This window comes from Oncorhynchus mykiss, chromosome 17, assembly GCF_013265735.2.
Source record: "Oncorhynchus mykiss isolate Arlee chromosome 17, USDA_OmykA_1.1, whole genome shotgun sequence".
Taxonomy (NCBI): domain Eukaryota; kingdom Metazoa; phylum Chordata; class Actinopteri; order Salmoniformes; family Salmonidae; genus Oncorhynchus; species Oncorhynchus mykiss.
The window spans coordinates 16,626,517-16,651,661 of NC_048581.1; the positions used below are offsets into that span (position 1 = coordinate 16,626,517).

At 42.7% G+C, this 25,145-nt stretch overlaps 3 protein-coding genes and 1 long non-coding RNA gene across 5 annotated transcripts in view; 3 read left to right on the forward strand and 1 right to left on the reverse strand.

The window, feature by feature from the left end:
- The window catches only part of LOC110508387 (zinc finger protein 501-like), a 109,615-nt gene that overhangs the window by 61,566 nt on the left and 22,904 nt on the right, over positions 1-25,145 (reverse strand). The gene's annotated exons all lie outside the window — the stretch shown is intronic.
- LOC110494949 lies at positions 1,296-4,730 on the forward strand. Its single transcript, XR_005036858.1, has 3 exons — positions 1,296-1,609; positions 4,007-4,228; positions 4,608-4,730. It is a non-coding gene; the product is annotated as an uncharacterized LOC110494949 (long non-coding RNA).
- Positions 4,771-6,420, forward strand: LOC118940338 (zinc finger protein 664-like). Its single transcript, XM_036949153.1, has one exon. The coding sequence runs from the start codon at positions 5,312-5,314 to the stop codon at positions 5,843-5,845; it is 534 nt and encodes a 177-aa protein (XP_036805048.1). The 5' UTR covers positions 4,771-5,311; the 3' UTR covers positions 5,846-6,420.
- LOC110495077 (zinc finger protein 883) lies at positions 12,528-18,738 on the forward strand. Of its 2 annotated transcripts, none has more exons than XM_036949134.1 (3): positions 12,528-12,731; positions 14,516-14,681; positions 15,589-18,738. In XM_036949134.1, exons 1-3 carry the CDS (start codon positions 12,723-12,725, stop codon positions 17,412-17,414), a joined length of 2,001 nt encoding a protein of 666 aa, XP_036805029.1. In that variant the 5' UTR covers positions 12,528-12,722; the 3' UTR covers positions 17,415-18,738. The 2 variants fall into 2 exon arrangements, with proteins under 2 accessions (XP_036805029.1, XP_036805030.1); XM_036949135.1 differs by having other exon boundaries at positions 12,535-12,731; positions 14,516-14,669; positions 15,589-18,735.

A 25,145-nucleotide genomic window follows, 5' to 3' on the forward strand; every position in this document is an offset into this window, starting at 1 on the left:
TCCTGGTCCTGAGAATAGAGACCAGGATATGTTGTTGGCCTGGGTCCCAATACTCAGTGTTATAGTCCTGGTCCTGAGAATAGAGACCAGGATATGTTGCTGGCCTGGGCCCCAATACTCAGTGTTATAGTCCTGGTCCTGAGAATAGAGACCAGGATATGTTGTTGGCCTGGGCCCCAATACTCAGTGTTATAGTCCTGGTCCTGAGAATAGAGACCAGGATATGTTGTTGGCCTGGGTCCCAATACTCAGTGTTATAGTCCTGGTCCTGAGAATAGAGACCAGGATATGTTGTTGGCCTGGGTCCCAATACTCAGTGTTATAGTCCTGGTCCTGAGAATAGAGACCAGGATATGTTGTTACCCTGGGCCCCAATACTCAGTGTTATAGTCCTGGTCCTGAGAATAGAGACCAGGATATGTTGTTGTCCTGGGCCCCAATACTCAGTGTTATAGTCCTGGTCCTGAGAATAGAGACCAGGATATGTTGTTGGCCTGGGTCCCAATACTCAGTGTTATAGTCCTGGTCCTGAGAATAGAGACCAGGATATGTTGCTGGCCTGGGCCCCAATACTCAGTGTTATAGTCCTGGTCCTGAGAATAGAGACCAGGATATGTTGTTGGCCTGGGCCCCAATACTCAGTGTTATAGTCCTGGTCCTGAGAATAGAGACCAGGATATGTTGTTGGCCTGGGTCCCAATACTCAGTGTTATAGTCCTGGTCCTGAGAATAGAGACCAGGATATGTTGTTGGCCTGGGTCCCAATACTCAGTGTTATAGTCCTGGTCCTGAGAATAGAGACCAGGATATGTTGTTACCCTGGGTCCCAATACTCAGTGTTATAGCCCTGGTCCTGAGAATAGAGACCAGGATATGTTGTTGTCCTGGGCCCCAATACTCAGTGTTATAGTCCTGGTCCTGAGAATAGAGACCAGGATATGTTGTTGGCCTGGGTCCCAATACTCAGTGTTATAGTCCTGGTCCTGAGAATAGAGACCAGGATATGTTGTTGGCCTGGGTCCCAATACTCAGTGTTATAGTCCTGGTCCTGAGAATAGAGACCAGGATATGTTGTTGGCCTGGGTCCCAATACTCAGTGTTATAGTCCTGGTCCTGAGAATAGAGACCAGGATATGTTGTTTCCCTGGGCCCCAATACTCAGTGTTATTGTCCTGGTTCTGAGAATAGAGACCAGGATATGTTGTTGTCCTGGGTCCCAATACTCAGTGTTATAGTCCTGGTCCTGAGAATAGAGACCAGGATATGTTGTTTCCCTGGGCCCCAATACTCAGTGTTATAGTCCTGGTACTGAGAATAGAGACCAGGATATGTTGTTGGCCTGGGCCCCAATACTCAGTGTTATAGTCCTGGTCCTGAGAATAAAACAGGTTTAAAACAACAACAGAGAAACACGTGTCTTACAGTGCTACACATCTGTTATTATAGAGACCTTTTCCTGCTTAATTGAAGTATCAGGTGTAGTTTTTCACCAGTTATAAAGTGTGTTTGTTGTCTCTCTTTATGTTTCTATGGCTGCAGGGAGGGAGATGCAACAACAGCCCTGAGAACATCTGGACTCAAATAGAACTCTGTTCCAAGTTGCTGTCAGGTAAAAGTAGACGATAGCAGACAACATGATTCTTAGTGAAAGGGTTGTTGTTGAGTGTTTTATGGGCTTTACTCAACTTTTATAGATCAGGTCAAATCTTATCCCAAAACTTTCTGATGTAATATTATCCTACATGAGATGTGAGATTTTATGTTGTCATAACTTAATTGAGCTTGTATATTTAAATAGATGTTTGATTGCTCTGGTCTAGGGGTGCATCACTTGCAGCCTTGAGACTGGAATTCTCTCAGCAACCCTCTAATCCTTATTTGAACACTGTGACAACAAAGTAACTGTACTGTAGTTTACACATTTCTTGTTTTAGGAATGAACACTGAAAAAACAATAGCTTGGACAACAAAAACATTACTGTAAAAGTTGTTGGGATTTTTCCTTTCCTTCAGCAAGGTACCCATTCATGTTTAGAAATCTGTCATATTACGTATCTCCTAAAGTGTGCACTTGTTCACCTCCACTGATTTGAAAGTCAGATGATTAAATATATGACCAGATACTCAGGAGCATCCGAGTGGCTCAGCAGTCTAAGGCACTGAATCTCAGTGCTAAAGGCTCCACTACATACCCTGATTCGATCCTTCGCTGTATCACAACCGACCGTGATAGGGAATCCCATAGGGCGGCGCACAATTGGCCGGTCCGGGATAGGGGAGGGTTTGGCCGGGATAGGCCGTCATTGTAAATAAGAATTTGTTCTTAACTGACTTGCCTAGTTAAATAAAAATATATATTTTAAACTCAAGTCGCCACCCTAACAATGAAAATAGATCATCTTCTGTGAAGTTTATCAGCGGTTGGCATCCAACGTTATGGTGCATTAGGCCACCTACTGTAATGGCATGTGGGCCAGCAAAAGGAATCGATGAACTCAGCCAGCCCCGTTTCTCTTAAAAAATATTTATATTTGCGACTGTGTCTAACGATGTTCTACTCCGAATGATTATAAAACTCAATTCTTACTCACACACACTGGAGAGAAACGTTGTGGGAAATTATTTTTGTTATGTTTATTGATGGATAGCCAGGGGCACACTCCAACACTCAGATATAATTTACAAATGAAGCATTTGTGTTTAGTTAGTCTGCCAGATCAGAGGCAGTAGGGAGGACCAGGGATGTTCTCTGTTTAGTTAGTCTGCCAGATCAGAGGCAGTAGGGAGGACCAGGGATGTTCTCTGTTTAGTTAGTCTGCCAGATCAGAGGCAGTAGGGAGGACCAGGGATGTTCTCTGTTTAGTTAGTCTGCCAGATCAGAGGCAGTAGGGAGGACCAGGGATGTTCTCTGTTTAGTTAGTCTGCCAGATCAGAGGCAGTAGGGAGGACCAGGGATGTTCTCTGTTTAGTGAGTCCACCAGATCAGAGGCAGTAGGGAGGACCAGGGATGTTATCTGTTTAGTGAGTCCACCAGATCAGAGGCAGTAGGGAGGACCAGGGATGTTATCTGTTTAGTGAGTCCACCAGATCAGAGGTAGTAGGGATGACCAGGGATGTTATCTGTTTAGTTAGTCTGCCAGATCAGAGGTAGTAGGGATGACCAGGGATGTTATCTGTTTAGTTAGTCCTCCAGATCAGAGGCAGTAGGGAGGACCAGGGATGTTATCTGTTTAGTTAGTCTGCCAGATCAGAGGCAGTAGGGATGACCAGGGATGTTATCTGTTTAGTTAGTCTGCCAGATCAGAGGCAGTAGGGAGGACCAGGGATGTTATCTTGTTAAGTGTGTGAATTGGAATTGAATTGTGAAAATGTCATAGTGAACAGTTTGTGTATAGAGGGGGATGTTGGTGTGGGTGGGGTGTTCAGAGCTGTATCTTATTTAATTAACTCCTATTATCCATTAGATATTTGTATAATGTAGAATAATGTTTCAACAATACAAGGTGTGTATTCATGTATTCAATAGATCAATATATTAAATCCATTATCTGCTCAACAACATCTGCTTCTCACTATGGGCCAGAGGCCTCTTCTAGAATAAGTTTGCCCCAAAAAGATCTAGACATTTTTATTGTAAAACCCTTTACCAGGTTTTAGTGCAGCTGATGGGACATACAGAATAATGCAGCTATAGGAAATGTAGTTGTGGTTCTCATCTTCTGTCTCTCCGGCTTCATGTGGTTCAGTTGAGCATCTTTCTAAGAAGTATATTTTACTTTATCATTTTGAGTTGTTATTAACGTGATTTGTTGTTAAATTATTGATTTATTCATTCACTTGTGTAAAAAAAACATTAAAGTCAGCAGGGAATGGACAGGTGAGTTGAGGTCAAAAAGTATTTGTTTCCTTTCAGATCTTTTAACAGTGCTCGATTAATCTTGCCTGGCACAGTGGAACCAATGGAATATTACCAAGGAATGCTTATATTGTCTCTTTTCTCCTCCAGGGAGACTCAGTCCAGTTTATGACAACGTCTCAGGCATGGCCATGGCCACTACTGCGGCACAGACAAACAGGGTGATGCTGACTACGCCAATGCCCACCTCTCTTGCTCCAATAACCAGGATGTGCCTCTGTACTCCACTGTCCAACCTCCTCAACCCCAGAAAGAGGATGAGGATGTCCAGTATGATGCTGTGAAATTCAACTGCCCCAGTGCTGCCACCCGGTGAGCAAGTCCAGTCATTACAACATCTCACATAATTTTTTTATTAGATGGCACTTGTGCTTGACCCTTAGGAATGCATTAAACACTTGTATGTTAAGCAGACCAGCAATTGATTGGTTTAAATGTGTTAAAATCTACATGATTACTTAAAATGAGACCCCTAAAGAGACTGGTATAAAAAATATGGTGGAAACTCTGACTGTCCCAAGCCTCCAGTAACCCAATGCTATTAAATGTGTTTGTTGTAGTGAACGATTGAACATTTCAGGAAAATTTTGATATTCTAGGGATACACCCAAATCAATTAGAGGTGTAGACTAAATTAATAAAATATTTAGTTTCATTTTAATCTATGTAGAATACTTATTGTGTCCAACAGGATAAATCTAGCCCGTCCCCCTCCACCCTCCAGGAGTCCCCGGGTCAAACGTCTCCCGGGACGGCTTTACTGCTGGGCCTGGTTGACTGCAGGAAAACACCGGGGCAGAGTGGAACTGAGAGACTAGAAGAGGAACATGGAGATGTGATTTCATTAAGTATGAACCATGTGGATTAGATTACAGTCTGCTTCTGTAACAATTAATTGGTTAATTATGTACTGATGAAAATATCTGGTCGTTCCACCCAATTTTAAGAAGTGTAACTTGGTTTAAAAAAAAGTTTGATTTCACATCATTTTAACATTCTGTCATAAAAAGCACGTGTTCAACTAAAGAAAAAACACGTTTTCCCATCAAGAGGTTTAATGAAATATAAATACTATAGTATGTGCCAAATAAAGTAACACGTTTGACTGTAATGGGGGACAACTGAAAACAACAAAACCACTATTTTACATTGTAATATTAGTCCTTTAAATCAGCCATGAATCCTCTGGTGACGGGAATGGAAGATAGTATTGTATTGTGCAACAACGAGTAGCAATTGAATGCAATTTTCACAAAAAAAGTTGTTAAAATATTTGTAGCATGTCTATGTCTGGGTAAAAGGGTTGACTTCCTCAGTTCTCCACCACAAAACAGCAGTAAATTGATAAAAACAGTAGAACCAGCTCACCTGCTTTTACTCTGATTTGACTATTAGATGTTCAATGTTTCTTTTTCAAAAAATTATTCAGGACACCTGACTATACACCAACGCATACACACAGGAGAGAAGCCTTATAGCTGTGATCAGTGTGGGAAGAGCTTCAGTCGATCAGGACTCCTGACTATACACCAACGCATACACACAGGAGAAAAGCCTTATAGCTGTGATTATTGTGGGAAGAGCTTTGCTCAAGATTCCACCCTGGTCACACATCAGCGAATACACAGAGGAGAGAAGCCTTATAGCTGTTATCAGTGTGGAAAGAATTTCAGGACGTCAGGACACCTGACTAAACACCAACGTGCACACACAGGAGACAAGCCTTATAGCTGTGATCAGTGCGGGAAGAGCTTCAGTCGATCAGGAGACCTGACTCTACACCAACGCATACACACAGGAGAGAAGCCTTATAGCTGTGATCAGTGTGGGAAGAGCTTTGCTCGTTCAGGGTCACTGATAAAACACCAGAAAGCACAAACATGTTTTCTTTCATCTCCCTTCTCTCTGGCACCGGTTCCAGATCCCTAAATAAAGTTTACATAGAAAACATCTTGTAAACAGTCATCCATCTCCCATTCTCTAACACTTTACTAAGTCTGATTGCCATGGTAACATGTGTAGATAATATGCAGCTCTGGATCCATATGTATCAAGCGTCTTGGAGTAGAAGTGCTGTGTGTGTGGTGGGGTGGCGGAGGAGGTGTTCAGAGCTATCTTTTAATTTATGAACTCATATTATCCATTAAATAATGTATAATAAAATGTTTCACCAATGGTAGGTGTATATTCATGTGTGGGGGAAATGTTATCTGAAGAGAGAGCCTTGAATTGTACTTGTCTCATACAATCATTGGTTCCTGTAGGTAGAGTTATGAGGGGAGACGGTCATGACCCCCTCAGACCTTTTGGCAGAACGCTCAGAATATGTTCTATAATTTACATGCAGGAACCAAATGTTAATGATGAATAATGTAAATCATGCTAATATAACTTGTCTGTGTAAGCAGTATATAAGAGGACTAACGGGACTGCCCCGAAAGAGCTCCTGACCGACATGTACTATGGTGCATTAAGTTTGTTGGAATCTCTCCAGCTTGCTGATAATAAATAATTATTCATTTAAGTTTGAGTCCTTGGTAGTAATTTCCACGACACATGTATTCAATACAAAAACACATGAAATCCTTTATCTTATGCCGCACTGCATGAGGCAAATGGTGGTCACACCAGATACTGACTACCGTTTTTTTTAAGGTATCTGTGACCAACAGATGCATATAGTTGAAGTTGGAAGTTTACATACACCTCAGCCAAATACATTTAAACTCAGTTTTTCACAAATCATGACATTTAATCCTAGTAAAAATTCTCTGTTTTAGGTCAGTTAGGATCACCACTTTATTTTCAGAATGTGAAATGTCAGAATAATAGTAGAGATAATTATTTATTTCAGCTTTTATATCTTTCATCACATACCTCACATGGGTCAGAAGTTTAGATACACTCAATTAGTATTTGGTAGTCCAGAGCGTCCGGCGACGGATCCCAGTCCAGAGCTTCCGGCGACGGATCCCAGTCCAGAGCTTCCGGCGACGGTTCCCAGTCCAGAGCTTCCGGCGACGGTTCACAGTCCAGAGCTTTCTGCGACGGTTCACAGTCTGGAACCTCCAGCGACTGTCAACAGTCCGGAACCTCCAGTGACGGTCAGCAGTCCGGGAACCTCCAGCGATGGTCAACGGTCCGGAGAGCCAGGCACGGCTCCAGTCCAGCTCCATGGCAGAATCCTTCCTCTGCGCCGGTGCCCAGTCCAGGCACGGCGTCCAGTCCCGCTACATGGCAGGAGCCTTCCTCTGCGCCGGTGCCCAGTCCAGGCACGGCGTCCAGTCCCGCTACATGGCAGGAGCCTTCCTCTGCGCCGGTGCCCAGTCCAGGCACGGCGTCCAGTCCCGCTACATGGCAGGAGCCTTCCTCTGGGCCGGTGCCCAGTCCAGGCACGGCGTCCAGTCCCGCTACATGGCAGAAGCCTTCCTTCCTCGCAAATTGGAGTGGGTCTAGGGTTTCTGGGATAATGGTGTTGATGTGAGCCATGACCAGCCTTTCAAAGCACTTTATGGCTACAGACGTGAGTGCTGCGGGTCGGTAGTCATTTAGGCAGGTTACCTTAGTGTTCTTGGGCACAGAGACTTTGGTGGTCTGCTTCAAACATATTTGTATTACAGACTCGGACAGGGAGAGGTTGAAAATGTCAGTGAAGGCATTTGCCAGTTGGTCAGCGCATGCTTGCAGTACACGTCCTGGTAATCCATCTGGCCCTGCGGCCTTGTGAATGTTGACCTGTTTAAATTGTTTTACTCACATCGGCTGCAGAGAGCGTGATCCCACAGTCTTCCGGAACAGCTGGTGCTCTCATGCATGTTTCAGTGTTACAGTGCCTTGCGAAAGTATTCGGCCCCCTTGAACTTTGCGACCTTTTGCCACATTTCAGGCTTCAAACATAAAGATATAAAACTGTATTTTTTTGTGAAGAATCAACAACAAGTGGGACACAATCATGAAGTGGAACGACATTTATTGGATATTTCAAACTTTTTTAACAAATCAAAAACTGAAAAATTGGGTGTGCAAAATTATTCAGCCCCTTTACTTTCAGTGCAGCAAACTCTCTCCAGACGTTCTGTGAGGATCTCTGAATGATCCAATGTTGACCTAAATGACTAATGATGATAAATACAATCCACCTGTGTGTAATCAAGTCTCTGTATAAATGCACCTGCACTGTGATAGTCTCAGATGTCCGTTAAATGCGCAGAGCGCATCATGAAGAACAAGGAACACACCAGGCAGGTCCGAGATACTGTTGTGAAGAAGTTTAAAGCCGGATTTGGATACAAAAAGATTTCCCAAGCTTTAAACATCCCAAGGAGCACTGTGCAAGCGATAATATTGAAATGGAAGGAGTATCAGACCACTGCAAATCTACCAAGACCTGGCCGTCCCTCTAAACTTTCAGCTCATACAAGGAGAAGACTGATCAGAGATGCAGTCAAGAGGCCCATGATCACTCTGGATGAACTGCAGAGATCTACAGCTGAGGTGGGAGACTGTCCATAGGACAACAATCAGTCGTATATTGCACAAATCTGGCCTTTATGGAAGAGTGGCAAGAAGAAAGCCATTTCTTAAAGATATCCATAAAAAGTGTTGTTTAAAGTTTGCCACAAGCCACCTGGGAGACACACCAAACATGTGGAAGAAGGTGCTCTGGTCAGATGAAACCAAAATTGAACTTTTTGGCAACAATGCAAAACATTATGTTTGGCGTAAAAGCAACACAGCTGAACACACCATCCCCACTGTCAAACATGGTGGTGGCAGCATCATGGTTTGGGCCTGCTTTTCTTCAGCAGGGACAGGGAAGATGGTTAAAATTGATGGGAAGATGGATGGAGCCAAATACAGGACCATTCTGGAAGAAAACCTGATGGAGTCTGCAAAAGACCTGAGACTGGGACGGAGATTTGTCTTCCAACAAGACAATGATCCAAAACATAAAGCAAAATCTACAATGGAATGTTTCAAAAATAAACATATCCAGGTGTTAGAATGGCCAAGTCAAAGTCCAGACCTGAATCCAATCGAGAATCTGTGGAAAGAACTGAAAACTGCTGTTCACAAATGCTCTCCATCCAACCTCACTGAGCTCGAGCTGTTTTGCAAGGAGGAATGGGAAAAAATGTCAGTCTCTCGATGTGCAAAACTGATAGAGACATACCCCAAGCGACTTACAGCTGTAATCGCAGCAAAAGGTGGTGCTACAAAGTATTAACTTAAGGGGGCTGAATAATTTTGCACGCCCAATTTTTCAGTTTTTGATTTGTTAAAAAAGTTTGAAATATCCAATAAATGTCGTTCCACTTCATGATTGTGTCCCACTTGTTGTTGATTCTTCACAAAAAAATACAGTTTTATATCTTTATGTTTGAAGCCTGAAATGTGGCAAAAGGTCGCAAAGTTCAAGGGGGCCGAATACTTTCGCAAGGCACTGTATTTGGGCTGCAATCTGAGGTGCAGTTAACTCTAATGAACTTACCCTCTTCATGTAACTCTGGGTCCTCCTTTCCTGTGGGGGTCCTGATGTGAGCCAGTTTCATCATAGAGCTTGATGGTTTTTGCGACTGCACTTGAAGAAACTCAAAGGTACTTGACATTTTCCGTATTGACTGACCTTCATGACTTAAAGTAATGATGGACTGTTGTTTCTCTTTGCTTATTTGAGCTGTTCTTTCCATAATATGGACTTGGGTCTTTTACCAAATTGGGCTATGTTCTGTATACCACCCCTACCTTGTCAAAACACAACTGGAACCCAAAATGGTTCTACCTGGAACCGAAAAGAGTTCTCCTATGGGGACAGCCAAGAACCCATTTGGAATCCTGTTTTCTAAGAGACTACCCTGCATGTGTCACAGGTGTAACCAAGGTCTTATAATGAGTGACATGATCCTCGCCTCCTCCTTGGCGGCTACACTGTTGCTCCTGGCAACGGCTCAAAGGTTCTGAGCACGGTCGCTAGGCAACAGTCCAGGGCGGACAGGTGCAGCTCGGAGAGGGGCTACGGAGAATAGAGGATCATGAAAAAGAGAGTCCCTTATGACATCACAGACTGTACTGGGGCAGGGAGAGGAGACGCAGACAGACACAGGAGGGTAGAGTGACGGATCCTAGAGAAGGAGAAAGAGAGCGAGAGATAAACGGAGTGAAAGTTGAGAAAGAGGAATAAATTATATTTTTCATTTATCATGTTCTCTCCTCTAGCTGAGTATATATATTCATGATAACACAACTTATTGCACCTTAATGTTTAATCATGTACAATGTTATACCTGCAGCACTGCTCCACAGGTGTCAGGATAGAGGGTTCATCTGTAGAGTGACGTCCAAACCTGTAGTCAGCACACAGACAGTGTCAATGTTACAATCAACTAACGTTAGTTTAACCTGTAGTCAGCACACACACAGTGTCAATGTTACAATCAACTAACGTTAGTTTAACCTGTAGTCAGCACACACACAGTGTCAATGTTACAATCAACTAACGTTCGTTAAACCTGTAGTCAGCACACAGCGTCAATATTACAATCAACTAACGTTAGTTAAACCTGTAGTCAGCATACATACAGTTGATTGTAACATTGAGACTAACGTTCGTTAGCTAGCTTTCGAGGGATGACTGTTCTCAATGATTTGTGCAGAGTAAAAATAAAATGTTGATAATTTGTGTAGTCTTACTACTGCAGTAGGCTACTGCTTGTCCATGTGCTAGCTAACAACAAGAAACCCAGACGAGAGAAACGTGAAAGCATTCAGGCAGCAGAGATGAGCTTGTCATTAGCTAGCTAACGTTAGCTTTATTGTAGCTATAAAAGCATTATGTTTATTGTTGTTTATTTATTGTATACCAGTTATATACATAGACAGAAGGGTGTTAGTTATAAATACAGTATATTTGACTGTAGTTTAGTTTAGAAGAAAGACTTACGCAGGGGTGTAAAGTACTTAAGTAAAAATACTTTAAAGTACTACTTTAGTAGTTTTTTGGGGGAATCTGTACTTTACTTTAGTATTTATAGATTTACAACTTTTACTTTTACTTCACTACATTCCTAAAGAAAATAAATTTTCCCTGACACGCAAAAGTACTCATTACATTTTGAATGCTTAGCTGTACAGAAAATGGTTCGATTCACACACTTATCAAGAGAACATCCCTGGTCATCCCTACTTCCTCTAATCTGGCAGACTCAGTAAACACAAATGTTTTTTTTTTGTCAATTATGTCTGAGTGTTGGAGTGTGCCCCTGCCTATCCGTTAAAAAAATTAAACAAGAAAATTGTGCTGTCTGGTTTGCTTAGTATAAGGACATTTTAATTATTCATACTTTTATTTTTAATACTTAAGTATATTTGAGCAATTACATTTATTTTGATACATAAGTATATTAGAAACCACTTACTATTAGACTTTTACTCAAGTAGAATTTTACTGGGTGACTAACTTTTACTTGAGTCATTTTCTATTTTGGTATCTTTACTTTACTCAAGTATGACACTTGGGTACTTTTTCCACCACTGGACTTACATTTATTTTTGACCGGAGAATTCCTTGTGAATTAGGTTTGAGGCACCCATTGCAAAGACTTGCAAAAACAGCTCCTTGTCCTGTCTGTGCTGGTAGTGAACAGCAGCTGCCATTATAGCAGCAGCGAAAGACCAGAAGAAGTAATTCTCAGACACTCCCTCACAAGAGGCCTATTCAGATAAGGAATTCTTATCACTTTACAAGGTCCCTGTAACACCTAAAGATTTTGCAATTGTTTTATATGCCATTCCCTCAGGTGTTGCATTGTTATTCAGGAACGTGTCAAGACCTGACCCTCAGAGCCTACCTTCTATTGACCCTGTTGACCCATCAGTAGGAAAGATTTGTTTCTCTTTTGGTCCATTCAACAACAGAGCGATACGAACCTTGTTTCAGCAGGATGTTGTATCTATACATTATGTCATGCCTTATTGGAATGGATTTATTGATAATATCTGTTGGAAAAAAGTTTGGATGTTGCAACACACACCTGTTAACAAAATTAAGTAAGTTTCCTTTTAAATTATTAATAAATATTATCCTGCTAACCACTATATGAAGAAGTTTAAGGAAAACATCAACTCAAATTGCTCCATGTAAATTTACAAACAAAACACCACGTTTTATTACCTTACAAAAATAAATTGAACTGTACTTTAAGACAATTAAATACTCTACTAACAAAAAAGCTGTTTGAATAATAAGTGTATGTATGTCACTTATGGTCCTTGTGTAATGTGATATTGTACTCCCTAGCCCCGCCCCCAGCCACGCCCCTAGCCCAATTGTCCTTTGTATATTATTTATATAAACTTGTTTTCCCATATGTACTTCCTGTATTGATTTGTTGTTAATAAAACTTTTTTTTTAAAGGCCTATTCAGATGCTCCCTCTTTGCCCATGTATTCCAAGTTACTGCCAGGCAAGGGTAGACGATAACAAACTACAGGATTCTTAGCGAGAGGGGGTGTTGAACGTTTTCTTGACTTTACTCGACTTTTATAGATCACGTAAAATGTTATCCAGGAACTTTCTGAAGATAAATATTAGGCTTCATGAGACGTTTATTTGTTTGAACTTAATTCCGTTTTGAAATGAAAATATATGTTTGATTGCTCTGGTCTAGGGGCGCATCAGTTGCAGCCTTGAGAATCGAATTTTCTCTCCGCAACTCCCTAGTCATTATCTCTACACTACAACAAAGTAGTCTAACTGTACTGTAGACAACAATATTTCATTCCATACAAATAAATAATAGCTTCCACAATGGATCGGGTAAGTCTGGCTTTAACAGTATAAGTGCTGTGTTGTACAAAATGTCTAGGCCTAGTTTTTTCATCGTCTTTGATCCTCCACTTCCTGTGCTCGGTTTAAACGGCTCAACAACAAAAAAAACATCACGGTACGACTTGTTGGGATTTTTTTCTTCGTCAAAGAAGCCTACTACTATATCATGTTTAGGAATCTGTGACTATGAACTAATTATCTCTCCTCCCTCCCAAAGTGTTCACATTCATTCGCTGATTTCGAACACATTGCCCATTATTTGACCAGATACTCAAGTGTCCGTTCTAACAAAGAAAATAAATGTTTTCTTAAATGGAAGGCAATCGGTAAAGAGGCAAGATCAGGTGGGAACATTATAGAGGGCAGACATGCGTGTTTCCACAGCCACATACGTCTATATCGCATTTTCATTTATTTAAGGTTAGGCATAAAGTCAGAAGTGTTGTTGGGGTTAAAATCACATTTTAATAAGATACATTTTAGAAATGTGCGTGGTTTATGGCTTTGTTTGTGGTAACTAGTAACGTCCAGGCACTACTACCATATTATTTTTTTTATTTAACCAGGTAGGCCAATTGAGAGCAAGTTGTCATTTACAACTGCGACCTGGACAAGATAAAGCAAAGCAGTGCGACAAAAACAACACAGAGTTACACATGGGATAAACAAAGTACAGTAAATAACACAATAGAAAATCTGTATACAGTGTGTGCAGATGAAGTAAGGAGGTAAGGCAATAAATAGGCCAAGGTGGCGAAGTAATTTCAATTTAGCAATTAACACTGGAGTGATAGATGTGCAGTTGAGGATGTGCAATTATAAATACTGGAATAAATACTGGTGTGCAAAAGAGCAGAAAAAAAAGCAATATGGGGATGAGGTAGGTATTTGGTTGGATGGGCTATTTACAGATTGGCTGTGTACAGCTGCAGCGATCAGTAGCTGCAGGGGGTGCGGAGCTGTTGGCCGGGGTTGGGGTAGCAAGGTGGAAAGCGTGGCCAGCCGTAGAGAAAAATGCTTCTTGGATTTATCGGTGGTGACAGTGTTTCCTAGCCTCAGTGCAGTGGACAGCTGGGAGGAGGTGCTCTTATTCTCCAAGGACTTTACAGTGTCCCAAAACGTTTTGGAGTTTGTGCTGCAGGATGCAAATTTCTGTTTGAAAAAGCTAGCCTTTGCTTTCCTAACTGACTGTGTATATGTAACAGTATAACTTTAGACCGTCCACTCGCCCATACCCGGGCGCGAACCAGGGACCCTCTGCACACATCAACAACAGTCACTCACGAAGCATCGTTACCTATCGCTCCACAAAAGCCGCGGCCCTTGCAGACCAAGGGGAACTACTACTTCAAGGTCTCAGAGCCAGTGACGTCACCGATTGAAACGCTATTTAGTGCGCACCACCGCTAACTAGCTAGCTATTTCACATCCGTTACATATATTGGTTCCTGACTTCCCTGAAACGTGTCCTACTTTTATCAATACACTCCTAACTACCTAATCTTTATGAAATGTATATTCGATCAAATAAGGCAGAAGCCAGATTTTGGGCCCAGTTATCCCTCTCGCTTCACCTCTTCCTCGCTGTTTGAAGGGAAATGACTGGTATGAGATATATGGTGGAAACTAGCCCATTCCTCCACCAATCTAATGCTCTTAGATTTGTGGGTTGTAGTGAACAATTGAACATTAAAGGAGATATTCGAAGTATGCACCCAATAGATTAATATTAAACCAAATATTTTTTGTTGAATACTTCTTGCGGCCAACAGGACAAATCTAGCCCGTCCCCCTCCACCTTCCAGGAGTCCCCAGGTCAATCGCCTCCCTGTACTTTACTGCTGGGTCTGGTCGACTGCAGGAAAACACCGGGGCAGAGTGGAACTGAGAGAGGAGAAGAGGAACATGGAGATGTGATTTCATTAAGTAAGAACCATGGTGTGTGGATGAGACTACAGTCTGCTTCTGTAACAATTAATTGATGAATTATATATTGATGAAAATATCTGGTTGTTCCACCCAATTTTAAGAAGTGTAACTTGGTAAAACAAATAGTTTGATTTCACATCATTTTAACATTGTCATGTTATAAAGAGCACGTGTTCAACTTAATAAAATACATTTTGCCATCTCAAGAGGCTTAATGAAATATAAATACTATAGTAAGAGCCAAATAAAGTAACAGGGTTGACTGTAACAGGGGACGACTGAAAACAACAGAACCACCAGATTACATGGGTAAAACGGTCCTTTAAATCAGCCATGAATCTGCTTGTGACGGGGGGAATGGATCTAGTATTGTGCAACAGGAAGTAGTAATTGAATGCAGTCTTCACATAAAAAATTATTGTTAAAACATCTCTATCATGTCTGTGTCTGGATAGAGGGGTTGAGATGCTCAGTTCTCCACCACAAAACAGCAGTAAATTGATAAACAGTAGAACCAGCTCACCTGCTTTTACTCTGTGATTTGACTATTAGATGTTCAGTGTTTCTTTTGAAAACCTATGTTTTTAAAGAATAGTTTCACCATATTAAAACAAGAGTTCAGTTCATGTAACAGGGTAGACCTTAAAATGAGGGACAGATGTAAATGAAAAATGCAGAAATGTCACTTTAGCAACTGTTTATTCATATTAAAAATCATATTAATTGAATTGTCCATGTGTTCTGTATGTGTTCTGCACTTTATTTCATATAACAGAGATTTAAAATTGAATATTGGTGCACAATTATTACTGGAAAATATCTAAGGAACGCGAAAAGCATTCATTTAATGGAAATACCGATCTGTTTATGGACCCATATTTGCAAAACCTAACTATTCAATGTCTTTGTTTCACAGGGGACAGCCCTAATCGTTGCTCTCTCAGTGGGAGGGGCTTATCATCTGGGGAGCCTCAACATCATAATGCTGACAAGAAAGAGAAGAGTCTCTCCAGATCAGAACACCTCAAGAAACACCAGCATAGAGGTATAGGGAAGAAACCTCACCACAGCTGCTCTGACTGTGGGAAGAGTTTTGCTAAACAGAAGGATTTGATCATTCACAAACGGATTCACACCGGAGAGAAACCGTACCACTGCTCTCAGTTTGGGAAGAGTTTCGCTGCATCTAAAACCTTAACATCTCATCAGAGAATTCATACAGGGGAGAGGCCTTATCCCTGCTTTGGTTGTAGGAAATGCTTCAATCAGTCAGGAGACCTGACTACACACCAACGCATACACACAGGAGAGAAGCCTTATAGCTGTGATCAATGTGGGAAAAGCTTCAATAAATCAGGAGCCCTGACTAGACATCAACGCATACACACAGGAGAGAAGCCTTATAGCTGTGATCAATGTGGGAAAAGCTTCAATAAATCAGGAGCCCTGACTAGACATCAACGCATACACACAGGAGAGAAGCCTTATAGCTGTGATCAGTGTGGGAAGAGCTTCAATCAATTAGTACATCTGACCACACACCAACACATACACACAGGAGAGAAGCCTTATAGCTGTGATCAATGTGGGAAAAGCTTCAGTAATTCAGGCGCCATGACTAGACACCAACGCATACACACAGGAGAGAAGCCTTATAGTTGTGATCAGTGTGGGAAGAGTTTTGCTCAAGATTTCTCCCTGACTACACACCAACGTATACACAGAGGAGTGAAGCCTTATAGCTGTGATCAGTGTGGGAAGAATTTCTGGACCTCAGGACACCTGACTACACACCAGCGAATACACACAGGGGAGAAGCCTTATAGCTGTGATCAGTGTGGGAAGAATTTCTATACGTCAGGACACCTAACTACACACCAGCGAATACACACAGGGGAGAAGCCTTATAGCTGTGATCAGTGTGGGAAGAGCTTCAATCATTCAGGATCCCTGATTATACACCAACGCATACACACAGGAGAGAAGCCTTATAGCTGTGATCAGTGTGGGAAGAGTTTCAATCATTCAGGAGCGCTGACCACACACCAACGCATACACACAGGAGAGAAGCCTTATAGCTGTGATCAGTGTGGGAAGAGCTTCAATTATTCAGGAAACTTGACTGCACACCAACGCATACACACAGGAGAGAAACCTTATAGCTGTGATCAGTGTGGGAAGAGCTTCAGTCGATCAGGAGACCTGATTACACACCAACGCATACACACAGGAGAGAAGCCTTATAGCTGTGATCAGTGTGGGAAGAGCTTCAATCGATCAGGACCCCTGACTATACACCAACGCATACACACAGGAGAGAAGCCTTATAGCTGTGATCAGTGTGGGAAGAGTTTTGTTCGAGATTCCAATCTGATTGCACACCAACGAGTACACACAGGAGAAAAGCCTTATAGCTGTGATCAGTGTGGGAAGAGCTTCAATCAATCATTAGAACTGACTAGACACCAACGCATACACACAGGAGAGAAACCTTATAGCTGTGAGCATTGTGGGAAGAGCTTCAATCAATCAGGAAACTTGACTAAACACCAACGCATACACACCGGAGAGAAGCCTTATAGCTGTGATCAGTGTGGGAAGAGTTTTGCTCTAGATTTCACCCTGACTACACACCAGCGAATACACACTGGAGAGAAACCTTATTCCTGTCTATGTGGAAAGAGCTTTGCTCATTCAGGGTCACTAAAAAAACACAATGCAGCACAAACATGTTTTCTTTGATCTCCCTCTCAGGCACTGGTTCCAGATCCCTAAATAAAGTTTAAATAGAAAACATCTTGTAAAGAGTTATTATCTCCCATTCTCTAAGTCTGATTACCATGGTAACCTGTGTTGCTAATATGCAGCTCTGGATCTATATGTATCAAGCGTCTTTGAGTAGGAGTCCTGTGTGTGGTGAGGTTTTCAGAGCTGTATGTTATTTCATTAACTCCTGTTATCCATTAAATAATGTAGGATAATGTTTCAACAATGGTAGGTTCATATTAATGTGTGAGGGAAATGTTGTCTGAAGACAGAGTCTTGAATTGTACATCTTTCCTCATACAATCATTGGTTCCTGTAGGTAGAGATATGAGGGGAGACGGTCATGACCCCCTCAGACCTTTTGGCAGAAGGCCCAGAACATGTTCTATATGTTAAGATCGGAGACGGTTCCAGTCACATGCAGTTTCAGTCACATGCAGGAACCAAACGTTAATGATGAATTAATTATGAATAATGTAAATCATGCAAATATAACTTGTCTGTGTAAGCAGTATTTTAGAGAACTAAAGACTACCCTGAAAGAGCTCCAGACCGATGTGTACTCTGCTGCTTTAAGTTGGTTGGAACCTCTCCAGCTGGCTGATAATAAATCATTATTCATTTAAGTTTCACTGAGTCCCAGTTAGTAATTTTCAGAACACATGTCTTCAATACAAGCATACATTAAATCTATTGTCTTATGTGAAGGAGATGTCACACTGCATGAGGCAAATGGTGGTCACACCAGATACTGACTACCTTTTTTTTAAAGGTATCTGTGACCAACAGATCTGTATTCCCAGTCATGTGAAATCTATAGATTAGGGCATAATTCATTAATTTAAATTGACTGATTTCTTTATATGAACTTTAACTCAGTAAAATTGTACAAATTGTTGCATGTTGCGTTAATATTTTGTTGAGTGCAATAACAATTGAAGAAACTAATGGAAGATATCATTTCTGCCTCCCAGGTTGCAGTTCCAATGGCTTCCACTAAATGTCACTAGATGTCAACAGTCTTTATACAAGGCTGGCTTGTTTTTTTTTTAAATTAAGAAGTATTTGTAGTCTTTCCAAGGTGAGCGCCAATGCAAATATGATCTCTGCAAACATCAGGACATTTCTTTAAAAACTGCATTGTCAGCAGAAGAGCGTTCTTCGTTCTTTTACTTTCCTATTGGACATAGTAATCTCAGTCTGAAATATTATTGTGTTTTTTTTAGATGTTAGACATTCTGAGGATTAATAAAAAACATTGTTTGACTTATTTGGATGAACTTTGCTGGTAACCTTTTGGAATCCTTTGTATGTATGTTGAAGGAGTGGATTATTGAATTCAATGGAGCCAACTAAAACAGCGTTTCTAGGATATAAAGAAGGACTTTATCGAACAAAACCACCATTCATTGTGTAGCTGGGACCCTTGAGATTGCAAACAGAGGATCTTCAAAAGTAAGTGATTCATTTTATCTTTATTTGTTATTTTGTGATGCCTGTGATGGTTTGGGAAATATGGAAAATATGCTAATGTGAGGCGCTGTCCTCAGACAATCGAATGCCATGCAGTTCGATTACCCAGATTCTAAGCTTTTGAACCATGTAAGACACTTGTATTTTCATGAATTTTTAATATTACGATTTTATATTTTGAATTTGGCGCTATGCAACTTCACCGGATGTCGTCGAATTTGATCCTGCTAGCGGGGTCCGTGTGCTTGGAGGTTTTAAACAAGAGAAATGTAATGAGGTGCCTAAAATCCTGACCTCGGTGCCAGAGTATGCACGTTCGTGCTGAGTACCTTGGGACTGAAGAGAAAGACTGCACCCTGAGAATCACAGACCTGAGAGAGATTCAGCCGAGTACAAGTTCAGATTTAAAACACAGAATTCAGAAATGGGGGTACAGCTTCCCTGGAACAACTCTGACTGTCACAGGTAATATACTGTTGAAGTCAGAAGTTTACATACACTTAGGTTGGAGTGATTAAAACACATTTTTAAACCACTCCACAAATCTACTTTGTGCATGACAAGTAATTTTTCCAACAATTGTTTACAGACAGATTATTTACTTATAACTTACTGTTTCACAATTCCAGTGGGTCAGAAGTTTACATACACTAAGTTGACTGTGCCTTTAAACAGCTTGGAAAATTCCATAAAATTATGTCATGGCTTTGGAAGCTTCTGATAGGCTAATTGACATAATTTAAGTCAATTGAAGGTGTACCTGTGGACCAAGGCCTACCATCAAACTCAGTGCCTCTTCGCTTGACATCATGGGAAATCAAAATAAATCAGCCAAGACCTCAGAAAAATACATTGTAGCCCTCCACAAGTCTGGTTCATCCTTGAGAGTAATTTCCAAATGCCTGAATGTACCACATTCATCTGTACAAACAATAGTACGCAAGTATAAACACCATTGGATCACGCAGCCGTCATACCGCTCAGGAAGGAGACGCGTTATGTCTCCTAGAGATGAACATACTTTGGTGCGAAAAGTGCAAATCAATCCCAGAACAACAGCAAAGGACCTTGTGAAGATTCTGGAGGAAACAGGTCCAAAAGTATCTATATCCACAGTACAACGAGTCCTATATCGACATAACCTGAAAGGCCGCTCAGCAAGAAAGAAGCCACTGCTCCAAAACCGCATTAAAGAAGCCAGACTACGGTTTGCAACTGCACATGGGGACAAATATCGTACTTTTTGGAGAAATGTCCTCTGGTCTGATGAAACAAAAATAGAACTGTTTGGTCATAATGACCATCGTTATGTTTGGAGGAAAAAGGGGGAGGCTTGCAAGCCGAAGAACACCATCCCAACCATGAAGCATGGGGGTGGCAGCATCATGTTGTGGGGGTGCTTTGCTGCAAGAGGGACTGGTGCACTTCACAAAATGGATGGCATCTTGAGGAAAGAAAATTATGTGGATATATTGAAGCAACATCTCAGGACATCAGTCAGGAAGTTAAAGCTTGGTTGCAAATGGGTCTTCTAAAATGACAATGACCCCAAGCATACTTCCATACGAACCTCTGACAGTCTCTATGGGTGTGACACAGGGTTAAATTCTCGGGCCGACTCTCTTTTCTGTATACATCAATGATGTTGCTCTTGCTGCTGGTGATTCTCTGATCCACCTCTACGCAGACGACACCATTCTGTATACTTCTGGGCCCTCCTTGGACACTGTGTTAACTAACCTCCAGACGAGCTTCAATGCCATACAACTCTCCTTCCGTGGCCTCCAACTGCTCTTAAACGCAAGTAAAACTAAATGCATGCTATTCAATCGATCACTGCCCGCACCTGCTCGCCCGTCCAGCATCACTACTCTGGACGGCTCTGACTTAGAATACGTGGGCAACTACAAATACCTGGGTGTCTGGTTAGACTGTAAACTCTCCTTCCAGACTCATATTAAGCATCTCCAATCCAAAATTAAATCTAGAATCGGCTTTCTGTATCGCAACAAAGCATCCTTCACTCATGCTGCCAAACATACCCTCGTAAAACTGAACATCCTACCGATCCTCGACCTCGATGATGTCATCTATAAAATTGCCTCCAACACTGTACTCATCAAACTGGATGCAGTCTATCACAATGCCATCCGTTTTGTCACCAAAGCCCCATACACTACCCACCATTGCGACCTGTATGCTCTCGTTGGCTGGCCCTCGCTTCATACTCGTCGCCAAACCCACTGGCTACAGGTTATCTACAAGTCTCTGCTAGGTAAAGCCCCGCCTTATCTCAGCTCACTGGTCACCATAGCAGCACCCACTCGCAGCACACGCTCCAGCAGGTATATCTCACTGGTCACCCCAAAGCCAATTTCTCCTTTGGTTGTCTTTCCTCCCAGTTCTCTGCTGCCTATGACTGGAACGAATTGCAAAAATCTCTGAAGCTGGAGACTCACATCTCCCTCACTAGCTTTAAGCACCAGCTGTCAGAGCAGCTTACAGATCACTGCACCTGTACATAGCCCATCTGTAAACAGCCCATCTACCTACCTCATCCCCATACTGGTATTTATTTATTTATTTAGCTCCTTTGCACCCCAGTATCTCTACCTGCACATTCATCTTCTGCCGATCTATCATTCCAGTGTTTAATTGCTATATTGTAATTACTTCGCCACCATGGCCTATTTATTTCCTTAACTTACCTCATTTGCACTCACTGTATATAGACTTTTTGTTTTATTTTGTTCTACTGTATTATGTTTTGTTTATTCCATGTGTAACTCTGTGTTGTTGTATGTGTTGAATTGCGCTTTATCTTGGCCAGGTCGCAGTTGCAAATGAGAACTTGTTCTCAACTAGCCTACCTGGTTAAATAAAGGTGATTTTTTTTTTTGTGGCAAAATGGCTTACGGACAACAAAGTCAAGGTATTAGAGTGGCCATCACAAAGTCCTGACCTCAATCCTATAGAACATTTGTGGGCAGAACTGAAAAAGCGTGTGCGAGCAAGGAGGCCTACAAACCTGACTCAGTTACACCAGGTCTGTCAGGAGGAGTGGGCCAAAATTCACCCAACTTATTGTGGGAAGCTTGTGGAAGGCTACTGAAAAGGTTTGACCCAAATTAAAAAATGTAAAGGCAATGCACCAAATACTAATTGAGTGTACATAAACTTCTGACCCACTGGGATGTGATGAAAGAAAAGCTGAAATAAATCATTCACTCTACTATTATTCTGACATTTCACATTCTTAAAATAAAGTGGTGATCCTAACTGACCTAAGACAGGGAATTTTTACTAGAATTAAATGTCATGAATTGTGAAAAACTGAGTTTAAATGTATTTGTCTAAGGTGTATGTAAACTTCCGACTTCAACTGTAATCATCCAGCCTCCCAGACCTGCAGTCAAGAGGAGACTACCAGGGCACAGACCGTATGTGAAGTGGCCTGGCGCCAGTGACAAGAAGTTGTGGGAAACAGTGAATACTGATCTTACCTTGATCCAGGAGGCAACAAGAAATCAAGCGCCTCGTTCAAGAAAGGCGACAGCTTAAGAAACAGTGGAAGAAGGCCTCGGAAGTGGAAAAGGAGGGCATAGAGGCACTTCAGGCTGACATTAAAACCCGGTTGGCATCCCTCCGTAGAGCAGAGAACCTACAGAAACACAGAAGGAAGAAAGAACAAACTAGAACTCGATTCTATAAAGATCCCTTCAAGTTCCTTAAAAGTCTCTTCACGAAGGAAAAAAGTGGAGCTCTAAAAACAACAAAGAAAGACCTAGAGGACCACCTGAGAACAACAAACTTTGACTCAAAGCGACATAAACATCTGGCCATCCCATCAGATATCCCACCCATTGAACCCCCAGAACATCATATTGAGACCAGCCCTCCGACATGGAAAAGGTGGAAAACACAGTTTGACGGGCAAGAACAGCATCAGCCCCGGGGCCAAATGGAGTCCCGTACAAAGTGTATAAGAACGCACCAGACGTCCTGAGGTTCCTCTGGAGGCTTATGAGAACAGCTTGGCAAAAGAAGTGTGGCGTAGGGCAGGCGGGGTCCTGATCCCTAAGGAGAAGGATGCAGTGAACATCAGCCAATTCCGCCCAATCTCCTTACTGAATGTCGAGGGTAAAATCTTCTTTAGGGTCATTGCCCAGAGGATGGCTGAGTACCTGCAAAGGAATGCGTATGTCGATACATCTGTACAGAAGGCAGGAATATCAGGGTTCTCTGGCTGCTTGGAACATTCCAGCATGATCTGGCACCAGATCCAAATGGCCAAGGTGGAGAAAAGGGACCTCCATGTAGTCTTCCTCGACCTCGCCAATGCATTTGGCTCTGTGCCCCATGAACTCCTGTGGGTTGCCTTCAGATTTTTCCACATACCGGACACCATCACAACCCTGGTGAAGTCGTACTTCCAGGATCTGCAGTTCTGCTTCACCACCTCAGAGTTCACCACCTCATGGCAGTGGCTGAATGTAGGTATAATGGCGGGATGTACCATTTCTCCGTTGGCATTCATAATGGCAATGGAGGTTATCATCAGATCCTCAAAATGGGTTGCTGGTGGACAGCGAGTCGACTCTGGTTTCCGCCTCCCTCCACTCAGAGCCTACATGGACGACATTACAACATTGACCACCACTGTCCCATGCACCAGGAGACTGCTCAGAAAACTCAAGGAGAACATCAGCTGGGCCCGTATGAAGATTAAACCATCCAAGTCACGCAGCATCTCGATTGTGAAGGGAGTACTCTCTGACCTGAAATTATTCATCGGAGATGACCAAATCCCAACAGTGTCTGAGCAGCCGGTAAAAAGCCAAGGAAGGTGGTATGATGCAAGCCTGAAGGACAAAGACCAGGTGCAACAGCTGCGCAAAGACATCAGTAGTAGCCTACAGTCCATCGACAACACCCAGCTACCTGGAAAGTTAAAGGCCTGGTGTCTGCAGTTTGGTCTCCTACCCCGGGTGTTGTGGCCCTTAGCAGTGTATGAGGTTCCAATCTCAACAGTGGAGAAGATGGAAAGAGGAGTCACAGGCTACTTAAAGAAGTGGCTCGGAGTTCCACGATGCCTTACCACCATAGGCCTCTATGGAGATGGTGTCCTCAAGCTGCCCCTCACCAGTCTAACAGAGGAATTCAAGTGTGCAAAAACCAGGCTCCAGATGACACTGAATGAATCTCGAGACCCAGTGGTGAGCAACAACGCGCCGACCTTGGCAACTGGGCGCAAATGGAAGCCAGGAAAAGCAGTCCAGGAGGCAACAGCAGCCCTCAGACATGCTGACATTGTGGGTCATGTTCAGCAAGGGAGAGGAAGCCTTGGGCTAACTAGCCTTGCTGCTTGGAGTAAGGCCACTGCACCAGAGCGGCGGAAGATGGTAGTGCAGGAAGTACGCCATCAGGAAGAGGCTGCAAGGTGGGATAAGGCAGTCTCTCTTTCCAAACAGGGACAGTGGACTCGATGGGACAGTGTGGAGAAGAGAAAGATCAGCTGGAAGGATCTGTGGGCCATGGAAGCGAGGCGGTTGAGCTTTTCCATCAGAGCAACATATGACGTCCTTCCAACACCAGTTAATATTCACCAATGGTATGGTGAAGATCCGGACTGTGCCCTCTGTTCCATGCCAGCCAACCTCAGGCACATTCTCACAGGGTGTAAAACAAGCCTCACCCAAGGACGCTACACTTGGCGTCACAACCAAGTCCTCAAAAACCTTGCGTCCGCCCTGGAGGACAAGCGAGCTGCCACCAACTCCCTACCACCCCCAGCAGCATCACACCCCTTTACGGACGAACTTTGTCCGCGAAGGGGCTAAACCTCAGAAGAGCGGCCCTACACCATTAGAGCGAGACCAGCTGCGCTTGGCCCGCGACTGGAAAATGCTAGCTGACATTGGCCGGCAACTTGTGTTTCCTCCGGAGATCGCAACCACCACCCTAAGACCTGACATGGTGCTCTGGTCCCGTTCGCTCAAGAAGGTCTTCATCATTGAGCTCACAGTACCCTGGGAGGACTCAGTAGATGAGGCTTATGAGCGAAAACATCTGCGCTATGCCGATCTAGCTGCCGAAGCACGGCATCATGGCTGGAACACAGAAGTCCGAACAGTGGAGGTGGGCTGCAGAGGTTTTGTGGCAACATCTACAACCAGACTGCTTAGAGACCTGGGAATTAAGGGCCAGAACCAGCGTTCGGCAATCAAAGCTGTA